Source organism: Saimiri boliviensis, chromosome 18 (genome assembly GCF_048565385.1).
Source record: "Saimiri boliviensis isolate mSaiBol1 chromosome 18, mSaiBol1.pri, whole genome shotgun sequence".
In the NCBI taxonomy this organism is placed as follows: domain Eukaryota; kingdom Metazoa; phylum Chordata; class Mammalia; order Primates; family Cebidae; genus Saimiri; species Saimiri boliviensis.
The window spans coordinates 4789184-4810000 of record NC_133466.1 but is presented as its reverse complement, the minus strand read 5'-3'; the positions used below and the strand labels follow the sequence as shown (position 1 = coordinate 4810000).

The following is a 20817-nucleotide window of genomic DNA, read 5'->3' as shown; positions in this document are numbered from 1 at the left end:
GTCCCACTGGAGTCCTCCCTCCGCTGCCTCCAAGTCTAATGTATGTGAAGTCCTGGTGACTCTGCCTCCAAGATGGGTGCCAAGTGCATCCGCTCCTCTCCATCCCCACTGTCACTACCTAGGCCAAGCCACATGGTCTCCTGCCTGGACAGCTCAAACATGCTCCTGCTATTCTAGCAATCACCTTGCCCACAGCAGTGCCCTCTCCACTGGCCTTCAAACATGTCAATCGGATCATGCCCCTCCCTTGTTTACATTCTCTCCTGCTGCCAGCTCACATGCATATAAACCCCCGACTCCTTTATCTAGAAAGCAGAGTCCCGGGTGACCTGGCCCCACCTGCCTCTCTGCTCTCATTCCCATCGCTCTCTGCCTTGCTCACAGCCCTCCAGTATGGTTCTGCTGTCCGTGCTCCCTCTCACCCAGGATCAGCAGTGCTCCTTCTCCATTCCCGCTAGGCTGACTCCTCCTTTCATTCAGATCTCAGCCCAAATGTTGCCCTCAGAGAGGCCCTCGCTGTCCAAGCAATCTGAGACTGTACCACCCACCTCTGCCCACAGTCACTTGCCAACACATTACTGTGTGTTAACTCTCTGCATAGCTCCTGTAACTATCCATTCTTCTTCTTTATTTCTTGCATATTACTAGATTCCTTTATCTGGAGAGAGAGGTTCAGGAATAGTAGATCAGAGAGCCAGACTTACCCATAAATTAAAATGAAGGACAAAATAGCAGAAGATAAACTGGGCGTGGTGGCTCATGCCTGTAATCCCAGCACTTTGGGAGGCCGAGGCGGGTGGATCAATGAGGTCAGGAGTTTTAAGATCAGCCTGGCCAACATGGTGAAACCCTATCTCTGCTAAAAATACATAAATTAGCTGGGTGTAGGTAGCGTGCACCCGTAGTCCCAGCTACTCAGGAGGCTGAGGCAGGAGAATCACTTGAACCGGAGAGGTGGAGGTTGCAGGGACTCACTGCGCTCCAGCCTGGGCGACAGGCAAGTCTCTATCTCAGAAAAAAAAAAAAATAGCAGAAGGTGATATTCACCTTTTCAACACACACAAACAAGAAATGCAGCGGCAGTTTGACACTCAAGCAACAAAAAACAAAAAAAAGCACTCGAAATTCGAAGTTGTCAATCCAATGCAAGCAGGAACGAGTGGGGGCAGAGGAGGGAGAGAGGAACGTGGGAAGGAGATCAGAGGAGGTGCCACAAGAGGGGGCAGAGTGAGTCTATGTAGGAAACACTAGAGAGGGGCTCCCTTCCGTAGGGAACGAGGCGTTGCTGGAAACGTGGCACATGGAGCAGTTCACTCCAACCATGCCTGCTGCCCTGGTGCTGGGCACCCAGTAGGCACCCAAGAAACATTTGTTAAGTCAACTGTCCAGGTGACTGAATGAACCAGGTGACAGGGTGAGGAGGTGAGCCAACAGAAATGCAAAGAAGAGGGGCGATGAGGGTCAAGGCTGCAGGAGACCTTGTTGGCCAAAAAAAGAGCCCAGAGCGCGGTAGGAGTGAAACCTATTTGAGAGGATCACTGACCTGTCCATTTCCCTTCTTTAACCGTCTCACAGGGATCCTGACCAAACCAGATCTAATGGACAAGGGCACCGAAAAAGGTGTCATGAATGTGGTTCGGAACCTCACATACCCCCTCAAGAAGGGCTACATGATCGTGAAGTGCCGGGGCCAGCAGGAGATCACCAATAACCTGAGCTTGGCAGAGGCAACCCAGAGAGAAATTACATTCTTTCAAGCACATCCATATTTCAGGTGAGACTCTTCTGGAAAGCCCTAGAATTAAGACTCCATGGAAGCCAGCCCATCTGCCAGAGTTGGCCAAGATGATGACCAAACTATATGCAAATTACACAAGGTAGCGGAACCTACGCTCACCTAATTTTTGTGTCAAATTTCTTGACTTATTTAGACAAATTATCGTGTCTTAGATTCTCATGGTGATGCTGATTTGAGACTGGAATGTGTCATGACATAAAGCAGGGAACACTCTGGTGTCCCAAAATCTTTCCACTTGCTTTCTGATTTGAGCCCTTATATTAAGAGATACATAAAGCAGGTGAGGCTTTCCCCATTTTCATAGATAAGCATAATGGGGCCAAACAAATAATGAATGGGAACAGGACTGAAAACAGAGCTCCTAACTTCCAGAAACCCATGTTTACCTTTGTAAATGGCACACAGGAAAACCTGCTCTGTGGAACTAACTGTCTACGTGTTTAGAGCCTGCACACTAACTGGTTGTGTTAAATAGAAATCGTCCTATGGAGACTCTAGTTTGTAGGACGCTGGGATTTTTCCCACTGAATGGAGCACTTTTTCCCTTCATTCAGAAACTTGCTATTCCTGAAGGATCTGGGAGCACAGAGGTCACTCCTGCTCGAAGGAGAGCTCGTGGGAAAACAGTGAATTTGAGCAGAGCAGCTCTGCTGCTTGCTAACTATGTGATCTGCAGTATGGGCCCCCTTCTGTGCATTTAGGCTTTCCCATCTTCTCCAGGGCATCCTACGACTGCCTCGCAAGATTGTGGTCAGGATTAAATAACACGACTTACACAAAAGTCTTGAGCGCCAACAGCCAGACTCAGTAACCATCGCCCGGTTCCTTCCATCTTCCTCTCTGCTCCTGCTCTGAGTGGATGGAACATACTGGTTTCAATAGCACTGGAGGTCAGGAGGAGAAAACTGTCCTCCCTGAGCTGGAGGAAGATTTCAAAACAATTAGGCCTATGGTTCTCCATGCTGAGTGAGCAGCAGACTCTCTGGAGAGTGCCTTCAAATTGTCCTAGCTCTGCCCTGCCCTGAGGTCTGGGGAGGGGCCCGAGACTTCACGCTTCTAACAGGTTCCTTCTGGTTGAGGCTCACGTTGCCAGTCAGGGGTCCTCTCCCTTTGCAAACCACTTCTCAAGGTCTTTGGGAAACCTGAAATCCTTGCATGCCCACTTGCTGGGAGCCAGTCCTTGCAGTGAGAGGCACTGGCAGTGCTGGGGAATAACCCTGTGTGCTTCTCCCTGAATTCCTGCTATTGGCAAGCACGCTGCAGCCACGCTTCCTGCCTTGTGGTTGCACCAAGCAAATGCAGCCAGCTGCTTCACCTCTCTGCACCTCAGCCTTTCTTGCTCTAAAGTGGTGGCTTAAATGACTAAATATGTGAATATTTATAAAGCCCTTCATTGGTGCCTGGCACTTAGTAAGTGCCGTATAATAAAACGCTAATCTGGGCAAGTCACTTAGTCTCTATGAGGCTGGGCTTGTTTTCCTGTAGCTAAGATGACCTAACTCATGAGTTTGTGGTGATAATAGAAAGGGAGAAGGGAAGGAAGCTTCCTGGTTCATGCTTGCCTGGGTACAGGCTGGTGGCGGGTGTCTTTCTCACGCACCACCTGGCTTTTCTGATGGCACACGTTACCCCAGGGACCTGCACTCACGTATCACGTATGAAGTCCGGTACTAGAAAGATGGTCACACAGGTGCTTCCTGAATGCATGAGTGGTCTGTCTCGTTTCAGAGTTCTCCTGGAGGAAGGGTCAGCCACGGTTCCCCGACTGGCAGAAAGACTTACCACGGAACTCATCATGCACATCCAAGTGAGCCACGTGGGTGGGGTGGCAAGCTGTAAATACAGCATGCCCAAGTCACTCTCTTAGTCTGGAGTTGGCCAAGATGCCCCAGGGATCTGTCCAAACAAGCAAACAAGAACACTCTGAAAACTATCTCGCTCACCATCACAGACTCACAGGAAGAATTTCCAAACTGGGGAAGCAACAGGTCCCTAGTGTTAAAACAAAGGGTTGAACTGGTCAATGTGGGGTAAGAAAAAGAGAAAGAAACAAACTACAGTGCCAGTTTAGCAATGTCAAAAGGAGGGACCGCTGAGGGAGCAAGTTCTCTTTTTTTCTATATGTTGTTAATACTTCCTGGTATAAAAAAATGTTCTTGCCAGGCGCAGTGGTTCACGCCTGTAATCCCAGCACTTTGGGAGGCCAAGGTGAGCGGGTCACCTGAGGTCGAGAGTTTGAAATCAGCCTGACCAACATGGAGAAACCCCCATCTCTACTAAAAATAAGCCAGGCTTGGTGGTGCATGCCTGTAATCACAGCTACTCAGGAGGCTAAGGCAGGAGGCTTGCTTGAACCCAGGGAGGTGGAGGTTGCATTGAGCCAAGATCACGCTGTTGCACTCCAGCTTGGGCAACAAGAATAAAACTCCGTCTCAAAAAAAAAAAAAAAGTTTTCTTCTAGCCTCAAACTTGTAAGAAATAATCAGTTTGTAAAAAATAAATCCATTTTCACAGATTCTCTAAAGCAGGCAACTACAGACAAGGGCCTTATGACATCATCAATTATAGAGAAACTTTGGTTTATTGAGAAATCAAATATTTTTAGTGCTTGCCTAAACCTTCACTAATGAGGCTAAGCAACATGGGAAGATTTCAGTTTACCCTTAGAGCAAAGATGACTCTAGATCCTAGGACTTGGCTCATGCTAAATTGTATATCAGACAAAAGCAATGACTTCCTTGAGCCAGGAAGCACGTACTCAAAAGAATATTTGGTTGGAAGGAGCCAGTGGTTCTCCAACTTTAAGGCACACAAGAACTACCTGGAAAGTTTGTTACAATTTAGATTACACTGGGCACAGTGGCTCACATATGTAATCCTAACATTTTGGGAGGCTGAAGCAGGCAGATCACCTGAGGTCAGGAGTTTGAGACTAGCCTGGCTAACATGGTGAAACTGTCTCTACTAAAAATACAAAAAGTAGTCAGGCGTGGTGATATGCACCTGTAATCTCACCTACTTGGGAGGCTGAGGCAGGAGAATTGCTTGAACCTGGAAAGTGGAGGTTCCAGTGAGCTAAGATTGTACCACTGCATTCCAGCCTGGGCAACAGAGCAAGACTTCATCTAAAAAAAAAAAAAATTAGATTCCTGGGCTCCAGCCCCAGAGTTTCTGACTTAGAAGGTCTCAGGTAAGACCCCTGGATTTGCATGTTTAAGTTCCCAGGTATTCTTGGGAACATACTTTGAGGATCACTGATTCCAGTGGGATTCACTAAGTTTGAAGAAGAGGGTTTGAAATGTATATCCTATCCTTGTCTAATTGAAAAAAAAAAAATCTTTTTTTTTTGCAAAAAATAAAAACATTGCATTTTTATAACTTTTTCAACACAAATGCTTTAATTGAAAATGTATAATTTTTTTAAAAATCAACTCAATTATTACAATGATAATTTGAAATACCAGAAGTTAATACATTTTACCTACAGGTACAAACTGTCTCCCAAAAAAGAACCGAGGAGACCCTAACAATTTCCTGGCCTGAACCTGTCTTGCCTTGACATGCTGACTCACAAACCACCTCAAGTCCCAGGGAGCTCCCCCTGCCCAGGGGCTGCAGCATCCTCATCCACCAGGGCAGGAGCTGGGGCCACTGCTCCCCGACATGTCTTCACCTCGGCGTTTACGAGCAGGACTGGGGAGCTGGTGGGCAGGGTGTGGTTCGACACTGCTGCTCACTGGGTCTGCAAAGACGGCAAGTAATCGGATTCTCTGAGGCTTAGTTTCGTCTCTGGCAAGAAGGAGACAGTGTACTACAGTGTGGGGATTAAATGAGGTGTGGAGTGTGGCATCAACCACAAGACACAGGGTTTTCCAATTTATAACACTCAAATTGTCACCAAAAACCCATTTTACTAAAGCCACTGCACATTATATTCAAGTGTTCTTGTTCGCGAAATACAAGGCACCACGCCAAATCAAACAACAACCAAAAAACAAAAGTGAGAACTCCACCGCCCGATTCCTCACCACTCCAATTGCACAACAGAATGCAAAATTCCAAGCCTGGCCGTCCAGGCGGCAGGACGTGCCTGTTGCGTGCAAAACTCTCTTAGGGCTCCTCAGTCAGTTTCTATCTCACTGAAACTCGCAAATCAACAATTCCAGATCCTCCTCAATGCTTTAAAAGGCTCCTATCCATATACCAAAGACATCTGTTGGCCAATCTCATTAAGCCGCAGTTTGATTATTTGCAATTGTTTTGTTCAGAGATCGCTCCCATTGTTGGAAGAGCAAATAAGGGAAAGCCACCAGAAGGCGACAGAGGATCTGCGGCGCTGCGGGACCGACATCCCCACCCAGGAGGCCGACAAGATGTTCTTTCTGATTGAGGTGAGGATTTCCGCAGGACTCCACGTGGCACTTCGTGCTTCCCTGGTGGGCCCGCCGCTGCCCTTCCCCTTCATCACCCATGCAATGAGGCGGGAGGGTGGACGTCTCCTTGCAGTACAGATCCCAGTTCTTTCAGATGATTTCAGCACCGACTATTGACTTTATATCATTTTCAGAAAATCAAGATGTTTAATCAGGACATCGAAAAGTTAGTAGAAGGAGAAGAAGTTGTAAGGGAGAATGAGACCCGTTTATACAACAAAATCAGAGAGGAGTTTAAAAACTGGGTATGCATACTTGCAACCAATACCCAAAAAGGTGAGTTCTGGGCAGGGCTCCCCGCAAAACAGGGTGGTGTTTACCCAGACCAGAGGCTACTTCCAGCACGTGACCAGTGTGCCAAGAGGTGAACATGCCCATTCAAGACCATGGGACCCTTGGTAATTAGCAACTGCCTCCCAACGACCAAGACCCGGAAATGTGGGGCATCGACCTCACCAACCCAACACAGGGCAGTTCCACTGCCTCTGAGGTCCTCTTGCTTCTTGGTTTTGTTTTGCTTTGTTGAGACAGCGTCTCCCTCTGTTGTCGAGACTGGAGTGTGGTGGCGCAATCATGGCTCACTGTAGCCTCAACCTCCTGGGCTCAAGTGATCTTCCCACCTCAGCCTCCTGAGTAGTTGGGACCACAGGTGTGCACCACCACACCTAGCTAATTTTTGTACTCTTTTGTAGAGACAGGTTTTTACCACCATTGTTCAGGTTGGTCTTAAACTCCTGGGTTCGAGCAATCCACCTGCCTCAGCCTCCTAAAGTGCTGGGGTTATAGTTGTGAACCACTGTGCCTGGCCTTGCTTCTCGGTTTTGAGGCTAAATGGCCCTCAATATCCACCTAAGGAATTCACAGAGCAGCTCAGAGTACCTCAGGGCAGCTATCCTGAGTGCCTTGAGGAAGCCTGTGTCCAAAGTAGGTGTCCAGATGACCCTGGGGGCCAGCCCCATGTGAAGGCTCTCCAGCCACTGTTGAGTTGAGTGCACACCTGCCAGCTGGCCATGGTAGACATGCAGCCTTCATTAGTAGCAGCTAAACATCAGCCTGGTAGAAAAAGTGACATGGAGGCTTATTCAATTTGGTAACATTGAATCAGAGCTAGGCATGGGTGCCAGGGGACCAGGAGAGGGGAATTCATGTGAAATTATTTACCATCTCCCGCTCTGGAAGGTCTAGGGTATGACGATCTAGTTTTAGCAGTAAGTAAAGACTAGATGAAGTAGCAGTTTTTAACTGCCAAAATGTGCCCAAGTCACCCAAACAATTCCACTCATCCCAGTCGCCCTTCTCTTTGCCCCTAATATTCAAGACCGGAGAGATTCCTGGTTTGATAAGAGCCTCCTGGCTTCATCTGGCTAAGTTCTGAGTCCCATGTGCTCCAGCCCAGGTGCCAGTAGGGTGTGTGTGTGTGTGTGTGTGTGTGTGTGTGTGTGTGTGTGTCCATTTTCATACTGCTATAAAAAACTACCTGAGACTGGGTAATTTATAAAGAAAGGAGGTTAAATGGACTCACAGTTCCACATGGCTGGGGAGGCCTCAGAAAGCAAAGGAGAAGCAAGCACGTTTGTCACAAGGCAGCAGGAGCGAGGGCAAGGGGGGAGCTGCCAAACACTTTATTTATTATGTATTTATTTATTTATCTGAGTTTCGCTCTTGTTGTCCAGGCTGGAGTGCAATGGTATGATCTCGGCTCGCTGCAATCTCAGCCTCCCAGGTTCAGGCAATTCTCCTGGCTTAGCCTCCCGAGTAGCTGGGATTACAGTTGTGCACCACCACGCCCAGCTAATTTTTGTATTTTTAGTAAAGATGGTGTTTCAACACATTGGCCAGGCTGGTCTTGAACTCCTGACCTCAGGTGATCTGCCCGCCTCAGCCCCCCAAAGTGCTGGGGTTACAGATGTGAGTCACTATCAGATCCTGTGAGAACTCACTCAATATCATGAGAGCAGCATGGGAAAACCACCCCCATGTTCCAGTCACCTCCCACCAGGTCCCTCCCTTGATACACGGGGTTACAATTTGAGATGAGATTTGGGTGGGGACACATTGTGAGTGTGTTGCTGTGTTTTTGTTCTGGCACTTAAGAAAACAGCACTCTTTACCTCCGTGGTAAGAGCCCTCCAACTTTAATCTGTGGCTGTATGCTTGAGAGGTGAGTGGTACAAGATTGTTTCCATATTTATTTAACTGATCACATTTTTGCTTTTATTTTTGAGAGACAGGCTCTCACTGTCTCCCAGGCTGGAGTGCAATGGTGTGATCATGGCTCACTGCAGCCTCAAACTCCTGGACTCAAGGGATCCTCTTGCCTCAGCCTCCCAAATAGCTGGAACTAGAGGCACACACCACCATGCCTGGCTAATCTTGCTTGTTTTAGTAGAGACAGGGTCTTGCTATGTTGCCCAGGCTGGTCTTGAACTTCTGGCCCCAAGTGATTCTCCCACTTCCACATCCCAAAAAGATGATATTATAGGCATGAGCCACCACGCCTGGCCTCTGAGCAGATTTTTCCTACCAGTTAGAAACAGTAACTTCTCTCTTGGGGTCATGACTTTCAACTGAAACACATTTTATTTACTATTTAAATCTTATTTTCATAGAATAAGATTTTCGTTTCCCAAAAGTCAGTATTTCTCAAACTCCTGTTATTAGACCATGAATATTTTTCTCATTGTGAACAAAACTCCACTTTGCAACACTGACTCTGCGTACAGTGGGGAGCAAGCCTTCAAAAAAACTGTTGCCAGCTTTACGACGTCTGCAGAATTATTAGAATTTACCATGGTGGTCTGTTTGATGTTGCAGTTAGAAATATTATTCATGAAGAAGTTGAAAAATATGAAAAGCAGTATCGAGGCAGGGAGCTTCTGGGATTTGTCAACTACGGGACATTTGAGACCATCGTGCACCAGTACATCCAGCAGCTGGTGGAGCCCGCCCTGAACATGCTCCAGAAATCCGTGGGTGAGGACTTCCCTGCAGGACTCCCAAACCATCACTCTCGTACCTTCCATAGACCCCAGTGCCTTGCAGGGAGAGATTGGAATGGCGTTACCAAACAGCCTGCAGACCCTCTCCCTGGTGTGCTAGATTGCTACTCAAGAGTGGTCTGCGAGCCAGCAGCACTGGCAAGGCCTGGGAGCTGGTCAGAGCTGCAGAGTCTGATCTTCTGCATGAGAACGTGTGCTGAGGTTTCCAGGAGACGGGACAGCACACACAGTGCCAGAGGGGCTTTCCCTCGCTCTCCTTCACACAGAGGAGCTGGCGAGGATGGTGTCTCTCGTCTTTGTGGGGAAGGCCGAGGGTGCACGTGCGCTCCATCTGTATCATACACAGCTCCTGACACAGCTGTGTAAGGCAGCGGTCCCCAGCCTCTTTGGCACCAGAGACTGGTTTCATGAAAGACAATTTTTCCACAGGCCGGTGAAGGGTAAGCGGGATGGTCTGGGGATGAGCCATTGCATGACATGCATTGTGCATTTTATTTCTGTTATTGTGACATCGTAATATGTAATAATACAATCATACGACTCACCGTCATGTAGAATCAGTGGGGGCCCTCAGCTTGTTTTCCTGCAACTCAGCGGTCCCACCTGAGGGTGATGGAGACAGTGGCAGATGGTCAGGCATGAGATTCTCATAAGGAGCGCGCAGGGCAGGTCCCTCGTGTGCGCGGTGCACAGTAGGGTTTGTGCTCCTATGAGACGGATGCCACCACAGATCTGACAGGAGGGGAGCTCAGGCAGCAATGCTCCCTAGCTCACTGCACACCTCCTGCTGCTCGTCCCGATTCCTAGCAGGCCACAGACTGGTACTGGTCCAGCCCAGGGGTTGGGGGCCCCTGATGTAAGGAGTAGTCAGATGCTAACGTGGTGAGAACACAGGCTCCACGCAGGCATGGGAACTGGACAGGACCTGCCCAGGCTGCACGGGGGCTGGACTGTCTTTGTCCCTGGAATGATGTCCCACCCTCTCCTGACTTGGTCTGCAGGTCTAGGGAACTCTGTCTCCCGGAATGGGTCAGTGTATCGTCAGTTATCCTCGCTGTGTCTTCAGCCAGTTTTATTTCTGCTTGCATTTTACTGATGTTTTCTTCTTCTTCTCCTTTTTTTTCTTTTGATCAGAAATTGTCCAGCAAGCTTTCACTGACACTGCCAAAAAGCATTTTAGCGAATTCTTCAACCTTAACCAAACAGCTCAGGTAAGCGCCCAGAGTTCACTTGCTAGTCACCTGGACCACTGGCTGTTCACCCCTTGAGAGACGTTGAATATTCACTGTGGTTTAGAACCATGAGGCCAAGGATGCAATGGCTGGCTGGCAGGGCTGGGGGGCTGGGGGGACTGGCGGGGTTTGGGGGTCCGGTGGGGCCGGTGACTCTGGGGGCACCTGCCTGCTTGGCTTCTGCTCAGGCTTCACTCCCCAGGAGAAATGACAGGAGGCCCGTGCCCTGCCGTCTGTTCTGCATGACCTCACGCAGGACGTGGCACTCCACTGAGGACTGGCTGGTAGGCTGAATCTTTTTCAAGCACAAAGCACAGCAGTGTCTCTATTCCTGCTCCCAAATGTGTGTGTTTGACTCAAAGATATTGCCATAGCTCTGTGGGTTTCTACTTCACCCCGAGTTACCCCTGAGCAAAGCCAAGAGATGGGATGTGCCACCTGGGCTCTAGATACCATTGCCCTTCTGCCCGGGCCTGGGCTGTTGGATTGAAATCTCATTCCATGGTGCGGGCAAGCAAGAAACACATGTTTCCGTCATTTCCCTGTAATGTAAATTAATTTCTTCTGTCACCCTTTTTTCCTGTTGGTGAAAATTAAATCTCAGTCCTGACTCTCGCCCACTTTCTCAGGGGCTGTGTCTGGGTCCCGGGTGCCTGCTCGTGGGGTGGGTGACCTGCCTGGTCCCCAACCACCAAGATGCTCATTGTCCTTCCCGGGCCTTGGACCCCTTGGTCCCTGAGCTCCTGCCCAGCCCCGCCGGGACACAGGAAGCGCTCTGCCGCCAGCCCAACGGCTCTGGGCCACAGGAACTCTGGCGTCCACCAAGGACCCTCGCATCTTTCGTGCCACTCTTGGATACACACAGCCTTGCAGCAGCTCCTGGCTCTGGGCCGGCACCTGCGGGGCTCCCCAAGGCCATGGCCTGCACAGTCCCCTCAGCCACGTCAGAGCCGGGGGTCTTGTTACCCCCTGTGTCACAAATCTTGAGGAGGGAGGCACAGGCCACTTCTGCTCCCAGAGGGTCCACTGTCCATGGTTGTGTAAACCGAAGAGTGACTGAGGCAGACCCGCCTCCATCCGATGTTTTTTTTTTTTTTTTTTTGCCCAGGCCAAGGACGTACCTGGGAAGAAGAAACGCAAGTCCCAGTGCGATCTGAGACCTGCGCCTTTCCTAAAGAGGGTGTAGGGGAACTTCAGTATTTAAAGGGGAAAGAGCGAGCAGGGAGGGAAATAGGAAGGAGAGTAGGCAATGAGGCAGAGGTCACACTCCGGCGAGGCTCTGACCAGCACTCAGCGAATCTACATTGACATGCAGAAAGAAAGGCGTGGAGGCAAAGTCAATCGTGCGTTCATCTCACGCTCAGTAAATCTACATTTTACATGGGATAAAGTGCTCATGTGAAGTCACAGCTGCCCATTTGGAAACAAAAGGAATGCAGTTATTGTGTGACCCAGTCCCCAGGCTTCACTTTCCCTTTGGCATAGTAAGTCTCGGGTCCCAAGATTTTATTTTTTTCACAGGTGCCACATACACTCAAAAAGAGAAAAACCAGCACCCGTGAAACTTCACCTCTAACACTCACCTTCTCACCCTCAAGCCACCGCTTCTGCTTTCAGTTTTAAAAAGTCTGTTTGAAACTCAAAAGCCTAGGCCGGGCACAGGGGCTCACACCTATAATTCTAGCACTTCAGAAGGCCAAGGCGGGCAGAGTTTGAGACAAGCCTGGCTGACATGGTGAAACCCCATATCTATTAAAGATATAAAAATTGGCCAGAAATCAGTTGAACCCGGCAGGCGGAGGTCGCAGTGAGCCAAGATCTTGCCACTGCACTCCAGCCTGGGCAACAGAGTGAGACTCCGTCTCAAGAAAAAAAAAAAAAAAAGCAAAAAGAAACTCAAAGCCAAGACATGACAGTTTTAGTTCAAGCTTCTATCACAGAGTCCCACAGATTGGGTGTGCCTTATTAACAATAACAATTTGTTTCTCATGGTTCTGGAGGCTGGGAGATCAGTGTGTGAGCCTGGTCAGGTTGTGGACCGCCACCACCTTCTTATGTACTCTCACATGGTGGAAGAGAGCTCTCTGGGGTTCCTTTGTAAGGGCCTCAGTCCCATTCCTGAGACTTCCCTTCATGACTGATTGCCTCCCACTTCCCAATACCGTTACCTTTCTGCTTTGGTTTTAACATGTAAATTGGGGGGTGGGGGACACACATGTTCAGTTGGTGGCAGTGACTCTTCTCTGCTACGTCACCTCTTTCTTTCCTTTTTTTTTTTTGAAATGGAGTCTTGCTCTGTCACCCAGGCTGGAGTACAGTGGTTCCATCTTGGCTCACTTCAACCTCCATCTCCCGGATTCAAGCAATTCTCCTGCCTCAGCCTCCCGAGTAGCTGGGATTACAAGCACCTGCCACTACACCTGGCCAATTTTTGTACTTCTAGTAGAGACGGGGTTTCACCATTTTGGCCAGGCTGGTCTCAACTCCTGACTTCAGGTGATCCACTGCCTCAGGCTCCCAAAGTGTTGGGGTTACAGGCATGACCCACCATGTCCAGCCTTTTTCAGATGGAGTTTCGCTCTTGTTGCCCAGGCTGGAGTGCAGTGGCGTGATCTCGGCTCACCGCAGCCTCCACCTCCCGGGTTCAAGCCATTCTCCAGCCTCAGCCTCCCAAGTAGCTGGGACTACAGATGTACACCACCATGCCTGGCTAATTTTTGTATTTTTTAGTAGAGATGGGGTTTCACCATGTTGGTCAGGCTAACCTCAAACTCCTGACCTCAAGTAATCCACATGCTCGGCCTCCCAAAGTGCTGAGATTAGATTACAGGCATGAGCCACTGCACCCGGCCAACCTCTTTCTTCCTTGACTGTATGGGTGATTCCTGGGAAACACAAACATCACACCACTATCCAGTGTTCATCAGCACTGGAACCATTCCGGCAGAAGCAGAGCCCTAGGAATGACTGACACCGTCCCCACAGTATGGACTAAGCCTGACCCTGCTGAGGGAGCAGAAAGCTGGTGGTGTGGGAGGGACCAGGGATGGGCAGAGAGAAAGAAAGGGCAGGAGAGAAGGCATGTTGCAGGGGGAGTGAGGAGACTGGGTTGGTAAGGATGGAACGGACGAAGTGGCACTTTCTAAAAGTTACTGTTTCGAGTCTCAGCACTTCTTTGACCTTGGATGAGTTTTAATTCTGAGTTCAACATAATAGTACTTCTGAATTTTGTGTAAGCCAACAGGAAAGAGGAGAAAGAAGTAATGTGTTTGTCCTTCTTATCTAACCAGAGCAAGATTGAAGACATGAAAATGAAACACGCAGAAAAGGCAGAAAGCATGGTCCACCTTCAGTTCAGAATGGAGCAGATGGTGTTTTGTCAAGATCAGATTTACAGTGGTGTTCTGAAGAAAGTCCGAGAAGAGATTTTTAACCCAATGGGGAAGCCTTTACAGAATATGAAGGGAGACTCTCATGTTTCCAGTGATGGGTCTTCGGTTTCCACCATTACCGAAATAGGTGTCCACCTGAATGCCTACTTCTTGGTGAGTCCCTGGGGAAGGCGCAGGAGCAGTGTTCTCTGGCATCTGCAGAGCTGAGCAGGGGCTATTCTAACCTAGAGAGGCTTTGCTGAGGGGTGGAGGGAGGGCCCACTACAGTGTATTAAGCCCTTTTGCACAATGATAAACTACTCAGATATCTTCTCATTGATAATTTTACGTGAACCCTGTGAAGGTACTTTTAATTAATTTGCCCACGACCAATTTTTAAAGTGCCAGAGCATGCACTCAAAATTAATTCTGACCCCAAAATTCTTTATATTTCACATGCAGTACATGAATTACAAAATTGCTATGATCAGAATACAGCAAAATACAGCAAACGTCAATGATAATGGCTATAAGTCAGCTTTCCTTGGTGTTCAGAAGGCACTAATATGTTACACTTGCCAGTCCCACAAGATAGGAATGAAATTTCCTTTCCCTAGATTTTGTGACCCAATGAACTGGCCCTCCATCCGATATGCAAGTGTCAGAGTGCCCAGGAAGGCAAAATAGCTTTTGAACTGCAAAGACACCTATCTCCCGAAGCCCTTTCTCAATCAGAATAGACAGTGGTTTTCCAGCCGTGGTCATCTGGCTGCCAGGCAAACAGGCTGTGCCGATGAAGATGGAATGAGGGGAGGATTTGAAACGGCCCTGATGGCACCCCAGAAGGGAGCCAAGGGAGTCCTGGGCCAGGGGGTCTCTCCAGCAGGGAGGAGCTGTGGGGATGCCGAGAGGTGGTATGGGCTTGCTAGCCTGCCAGGGGGGTTCTTGGTGCTAGAGGGGATACCTGGAAATAAAGAGGGGTCAGTGCAGATACAGCCTTCATGGGGTTTGATGCTGACCACTGGAGTGGAAGTGGGCGGGACCACCAGGAATTAGCAAGGTAACCATATGTGCACCCAAGAACGCCATGCCTGCCTTCCCTCCGCAACCACAGACCTTGCACTGAGACCACTCCAGCAAACCCTTCTTACTCCCTCTTCCAGGAGACCAGCAAACGTCTGGCCAACCAGATCCCATTCATAATTCAGTATTTTATGCTCCGAGAGAATGGTGACTGGTTGCAGAAAGCCATGATGCTGATACTGCAGGAAAAAGATCGCTATTCCTGGTTGCTTCAAGAGCAGAGTGAGACCGCCACCAGGAGAAGAATCCTTAAGGAGAGAATTTACCGGCTCGCTCAGGCGCGGCACATACTCTGTAAATTCTGCAGTGAAGAGATGCGCTGAAGCATGGCGAAGCCTATGGTTGTCTTCCTGTGCGTAGTCATTCATTGTAAGAGGAGACGGTGCAGGATGCTGCTTCTGCTTTGGGGCCAGACTCTTCTGCTGCTGTCTGTGTCCAACTTTACTGTACTCCCCCAGCACCAGAGTGTATATCAGAAGTCCACACGGGCTCAGCCCTCTCCACACCCAGCCCTTCCCTGACCTTCATGAAAAGGTGTTTCTCCAGTCCTTGGGGCTTGTAGCACACAGTTACAGTATCCTAAGATACTGCTACCATTCTTGGCTAATTTGTAATTTGTATTGCCTCCTCCCTACAAGATTATGTGACCCCAGAGCGGGAAGGTCTGGGTCGAATACTTCGTTTGTACGTCCAGGCTCTTGCCCAGCCTGTGCAGCGTTGTAACCACTTAATAAATGACATCTCACTAAAGGAATGAGTGCTGTGGAGTGACGGAGAGCCCTGAGGCTACTGCTCTTAATTAATCTCTTGAGGTCATGAGATTGAGACTGCCGTGGCCAACATGGTGAAACCCTATCTCTACTAAAAATATAAAAAATTAGCTGGGTGTGGTGGCACATGCCTGTAGTCCCAGCTACTCAGGAGGCTGAGGCAGGAGAATCACTTCAGTCCAAAAGGCAGAGGTTGCAGTGAGCCGAGATTGCACCACTGCAGTCCAGCCTGGTGGCAGAGCAAGACTCCATCTCAAAAAAAAAAGAAAAAAAAAAAAAAAAAATGTAGCCAGGTTCAGTGACTCATACCTGTAATCCCAGTGACTCTGAAGCCTGAAGCAGAAGGATGGCTTGAGGCCAGGAGTTCAAGACCAGCCTAGGTAACATAGCGAGACCCTGTCTCTAAAAAAATTTGTATGTCAGACATAGTGTTGCACACCTGTAGTCTCAGCTACTTAGGTGGCTGAAGCAGGAGGAACCATTAAACCCAGTTTAAGGCTGCAGTGAGACATGACTGCACCACCGCACTGCAGCCTGGGTGACAGAGAGCATTTATCTCCAATTCAAAAGACTCTGTCGCCAAATACATACGTGCGCGTGTGTGTGCACATACACACACACACACACACACACACACACACACAAACTTCATACCAGTGATCATAATTATAGGTAATTTTACTTTCTTCTTGTTTTCCATTTTTTCCAAACTATGAACCTATAGATTCCTTAATAAAAAGACAATAGAATAAATATCATTACTTACTTGTTTTAAAACCCAAGTTCGAGATGGAAAGAGTGACTCAGAAACATTCAGCTTTGTTTAGAGGTACAGTCAAGAAAGATTACATGAATTTCTTTCTTTATTTGCTGTAAAAGATGTTGGAAAAGAAAGTTCAAGTCAAAAATCACACCTGACCAGCATGCCCAAGAGGGCTGTTGCAGAGGTCTCTGATTTGTGTTCAAATGCGAGTGTATTCGGCTGCTAGAGCTGCCACAACAAATATCACATGCTGGGTGGCCTAAGCTCCAGAACTTCATGCCCTCCCATCTCCTGAGGCTGGAAGTCTGAGATCAAGGTGGTGTTGCTAGGTTTGGTTTCTCCAGAAGTTTCTCTCCTTGGCTTGCAGACAGCCATCGTCTCACCAGGCCTATGCTTGGCCTCTCTCTTTTCTCTTAAAAGGACACCAGTCCTCTTGAATCAGGGCCCCACCCTTAGGACTCATTTAACCTGATCATCTCTTTAAGGACCCTATCTCTAAATGCAGTCACACTGGGAGTTAAGGCCCCAACATATGAATTTGTTAGGGGCGCAGAGGAGGGAGGCATGATCTGGTCCATAACAGCAAGTAAGAAAATAGGCGTGTGCACTCTGAACACAAAACTCGGGCAATGACCAAAAACTTGGAAAAATTTATCTCCAATTCAAAAGGCAGTGGGTCTGGCCTGAAGCAAACCAAGTGATCATGGAAAGGCTGACACTGATCGATCGATTGCAATCCTTCAAACCTGGAATTTGGGGATATGTTTCAGTTATCTAGTGCTGTAACAATCACCCCAAAACTCAGGGGCCTAAAACAGCAGATGTTTTCTTTCTCTGGCTTCTGTGGGATGTCTGCGTTACTCCTCTGCTTATCTCACCTGGGCGCACCCACGGGTCACAGTCACACAGAAGCTTGACAAGGCTGGGAGGACCAGGGAAGCCCCACTCTCCAAACTACATTTCCATAAGGAACGCTTGGATTTCATCAGCATTGATTTCCAGAATTAGGAATGTCAACCTAAAGAGAAGAAGCTGGATTTTTTTTTTTCCAGAGGGAAAATGGCAGGTAGAAGGCAGGACTAACGTTCCCACATGGACAGATAGAGCAGCACGTGGAGACTCCCATCATGAACTTTTGCTCCCAGAGCCGCTGCAGAATCATACCAGGAAAACCAAAAGAATTCACAGACCCTGCGAAAGATGTGGCTTGTCACTGCAAACACTGTGAGACAGCCGAAAAAAAACGTCCAAAGTGTAAGAGGGATAAAGCACTTCCAAACCCACATCCTCACTGGGGAACCCAAAAATCCTGGTCACGGGGGAGGGATTTAACCGTACCTAGAGCTGAAATAAATTTAGAGAGCCAAGTGAAATATGAACGTAGTAGAAGCAGCAGGAAGAGCCCCGCAGGCACTCCCAGGCCCCAGGGAAACCCAGGGGTGCCATTTCTGACTTTATCTCACAGGGGTCCCTGCGGGGAGGGCCAGCCGCGGGGAGAAGGAGACTTCCAGCTGAACTTTGTAATAATCTGACTGATGGGGAATTTTCCTGGGCAGAGTCCAGGGCAGGGGGCAAGGGCAATGGGAAGCACAGATAGGAGCACAGAAGCGGGCAAGGTCTGAAAGCCCTGTTCGCTTTCTCAGCAGGGAGGCTTGTGGCCTGGGATCTCAGTCCTGCCCACTAGAGGCCTGGATATAAATGTAGCTCTGTTGGATGTTGGGGGAGCACAGTGGGAGTGAGACTGGCCTTGTTGGCTGCATGGAGGCTGGATGAGGCCTGTCGCTGCCAGCTTTGCCCCACCTTCCTGGTGTCCTGTAGGACACAGCAGAGGCAGCCATAATCCCTCTGGGAATGTAGCTCCATAAGCCTGAGGACCACACCCCCATCACCCACAGCAGCCCTAACAAGCTCTGAGCTCAGACACGCCTAACCCTGTCTCCACCTGATGGTCTCCCCTACCTGCCCTGGTGTTCAAAGTCAAAAGATATAATCTCTTGGGAGCTCTATGGCCCCACCCATCCCCTAAGAAACAGGAATACTTACCCGGGCAAGCTGGTATCCTCTCTATTCTATGGCAGCTACTGCTCTCTTCATAGTGCCACCTCAAGGCTGGAGGCCAACCAACTCAAGCCATTACAGCAACACATAACAGAACAGCCTCACCCCAAGAAAAAAAGAAAACAGCAGCGAATTCCACTGCCTGTGATACCCTGGCTGGCCAGAGGTCCTGAGTCTGTCCACGTGACAACTTCCCTGCTAGCATACCCAGCATTTGAGAAAACCAGCACACTAAACAAAATCTCAAGCAAGGACACTCAGAGAGTCCACTTCACTCCCCTGCTGCCTCCACCAGGGCAGGTGCTGGTACCCCTGGCTGAGAGACTTGAAGAAAATCACATTACAGGACTCTTTTCAGACACTCCCCAGAACCAGCCCAGAGCCTGGTAGCTCCGCTGGGTGGGCAGCAGGACCCTGAAGAAGAGTAACAATCACTGCCGTCCAGGTTTCAGGAAGCCCATTCCGAGGGGAAGGAGGAGAGCAGTAAATTAAAGGATCACCCCATGGGACAAAAGAATCTGAACAGCAGTCCTTGAATCCCAGATTTATCCTCCGACATAGTTTGCCCAAATGAGAAGGAACCCGAAAAATAATTCTGGTAATATGACAAAACAAGGTTATTTAACACCCTTAAAAGATCACACAAGCTCACCAGCAGTGAATACAAACCAAGAATAAATCTCTGACTTCCTAGAAAAAAAAATGTAGAAGGTTGATTATTAAGCTACTCAAGGAGACACAAGAAAGGGAAATACCAATTAAAAGACATTTATAAAATAATACAGGATATGAATGAAAAAAAATCTCCACATAATTAGATAGCATAAGTAGAAGACAATCACAACTTCTGGAAATTAAAGACACATTTAGAGAAATGGAAAATATACTGGAAGATTTCAACAACTGAATGAAACAAGCAGAAGAACTTCAGACATCAAAGAAAAAGCTTTCAAATTAACCCAGTCTGACAAAGACAAAGGAAAAAAAAATTGTAATGAACAAAGTCTCAAAGAAGTTTGGGATTATGTTAAACAACCAAACTTAAGAATAATTGGTGTTCCTGAGTAAGAAGAAAAATATAAATGTTTTAAAAACTTATTTTTGAAAATAATTGAGAAAAAATTATCTGACATTGCTAGAGATCTAGATATCCCAAAACAAGAAGCTCAAAGAACACCTGGGAAATTTAATGCAAAAAGATCATCATCTGGGCACATAGTTAGCAGGTTATCTAAAGTTAGGACAATGGAAAGAATCTTATGAGCTATGGGGCAAAAGCATCAGGTAATCTATAAAGGAAAACCTATCAGATTAACAGCAGATTTCTCAGTGGAAATAATATAAACTAGAATGGAAAGGGGTCCTTTCTTTAGCCTCCTTAAACAAAATAATTATCAGCCAAGAATTTTGTATCCAGCAAAACTAAGCTTCACAAATGAAGGAGAAATAGTCTCTTTCAGACAGACAAATGCTGAGAGAATTCACCACTACCAAGCCAGCACTACAAGCACTGCTAAAAGGAATTTTAAATCTTGAAACAAAACATGGAAATATACCAAAATAGAACCTCCTTAAATCATAAATCTCACATGGCCTATAAAACAGTAACACAATGAGAAAAAAAGGTATTCAGACAACAACCAACACAATAAATAGAATACTACCTTATATCTTAACACTAATGTTGAAAGTAAATGGCCTAAATGCTCCACTTAAAAGATACAGAATGGCAGAATGGATAAGAATTCACCAACCAAGTTTCTGCTGCCTTCAAGAGAAACACCTAACTCATGAGGACTCACATAAACTTAAGATAAAAGGGTGGGAAAAAGATATTGCATGGAAACAGACACCAAAAGCAAGCAGGAGTAGCTATTTTTATATCAAACAAAACAGATTGTAAAGCAACAACAGTTTTAAAAAAGACAAAGAGGGACATTATATACTGATAAAAGGACTAGTCCAACAGGAAAATATCATAATCCTAAATATCTATGCACCTAACACTGGAGCTCCCAAATTTATAAAACAATTGCTACTAGACCTAAGAAAGGAGATAGACAGCAACACGATAATAGTGGGGGACTTCAATACTCCACTGACAGCACTAAACAGGTCATCAAGACGGAAAGTCAACAAAGAAACAATGGACTTAAACTATACCCTAAAACAAATGGACTTAACAGATATTTACAGAATATTCTAACCAATAACTGCAGAATATACATTCTACTCATCAGCATATAAAACATTCTCCAAGGTAGACCAAATGATAGTCACAAAACAAGTTTCAACAAATTTAAGAAAACT

At 47.6% G+C, this 20817-nt stretch overlaps 1 protein-coding gene across 2 annotated transcripts in view; it reads left to right on the top strand.

Moving 5' to 3' along the window:
• MX2 (MX dynamin like GTPase 2) overlaps nucleotides 1-15666 on the top strand; it is a 46438-nt gene extending 30772 nt beyond the window's left edge. The window contains exons 7-14 of one of the 2 annotated variants that reach the window (XM_074389242.1): nucleotides 1576-1774; nucleotides 3527-3605; nucleotides 6067-6189; nucleotides 6366-6507; nucleotides 9046-9204; nucleotides 10365-10441; nucleotides 13753-14007; nucleotides 14997-15666. In XM_074389242.1, coding sequence (XP_074245343.1) covers nucleotides 1576-1774; nucleotides 3527-3605; nucleotides 6067-6189; nucleotides 6366-6507; nucleotides 9046-9204; nucleotides 10365-10441; nucleotides 13753-14007; nucleotides 14997-15239 — 1277 coding nt within the window. In that variant the 3' untranslated portion in view covers nucleotides 15240-15666. Of the gene's footprint in view, nucleotides 1-1575; nucleotides 1775-3526; nucleotides 3606-6066; nucleotides 6190-6365; nucleotides 6508-9045; nucleotides 9205-10364; nucleotides 10442-13752; nucleotides 14008-14947; nucleotides 14975-14996 lie in introns of those variants that run through there. The other variant, XM_074389243.1, reaches the window with a different exon arrangement.
• The last annotated feature ends 5151 nt before the right edge of the window (nucleotides 15667-20817 follow it).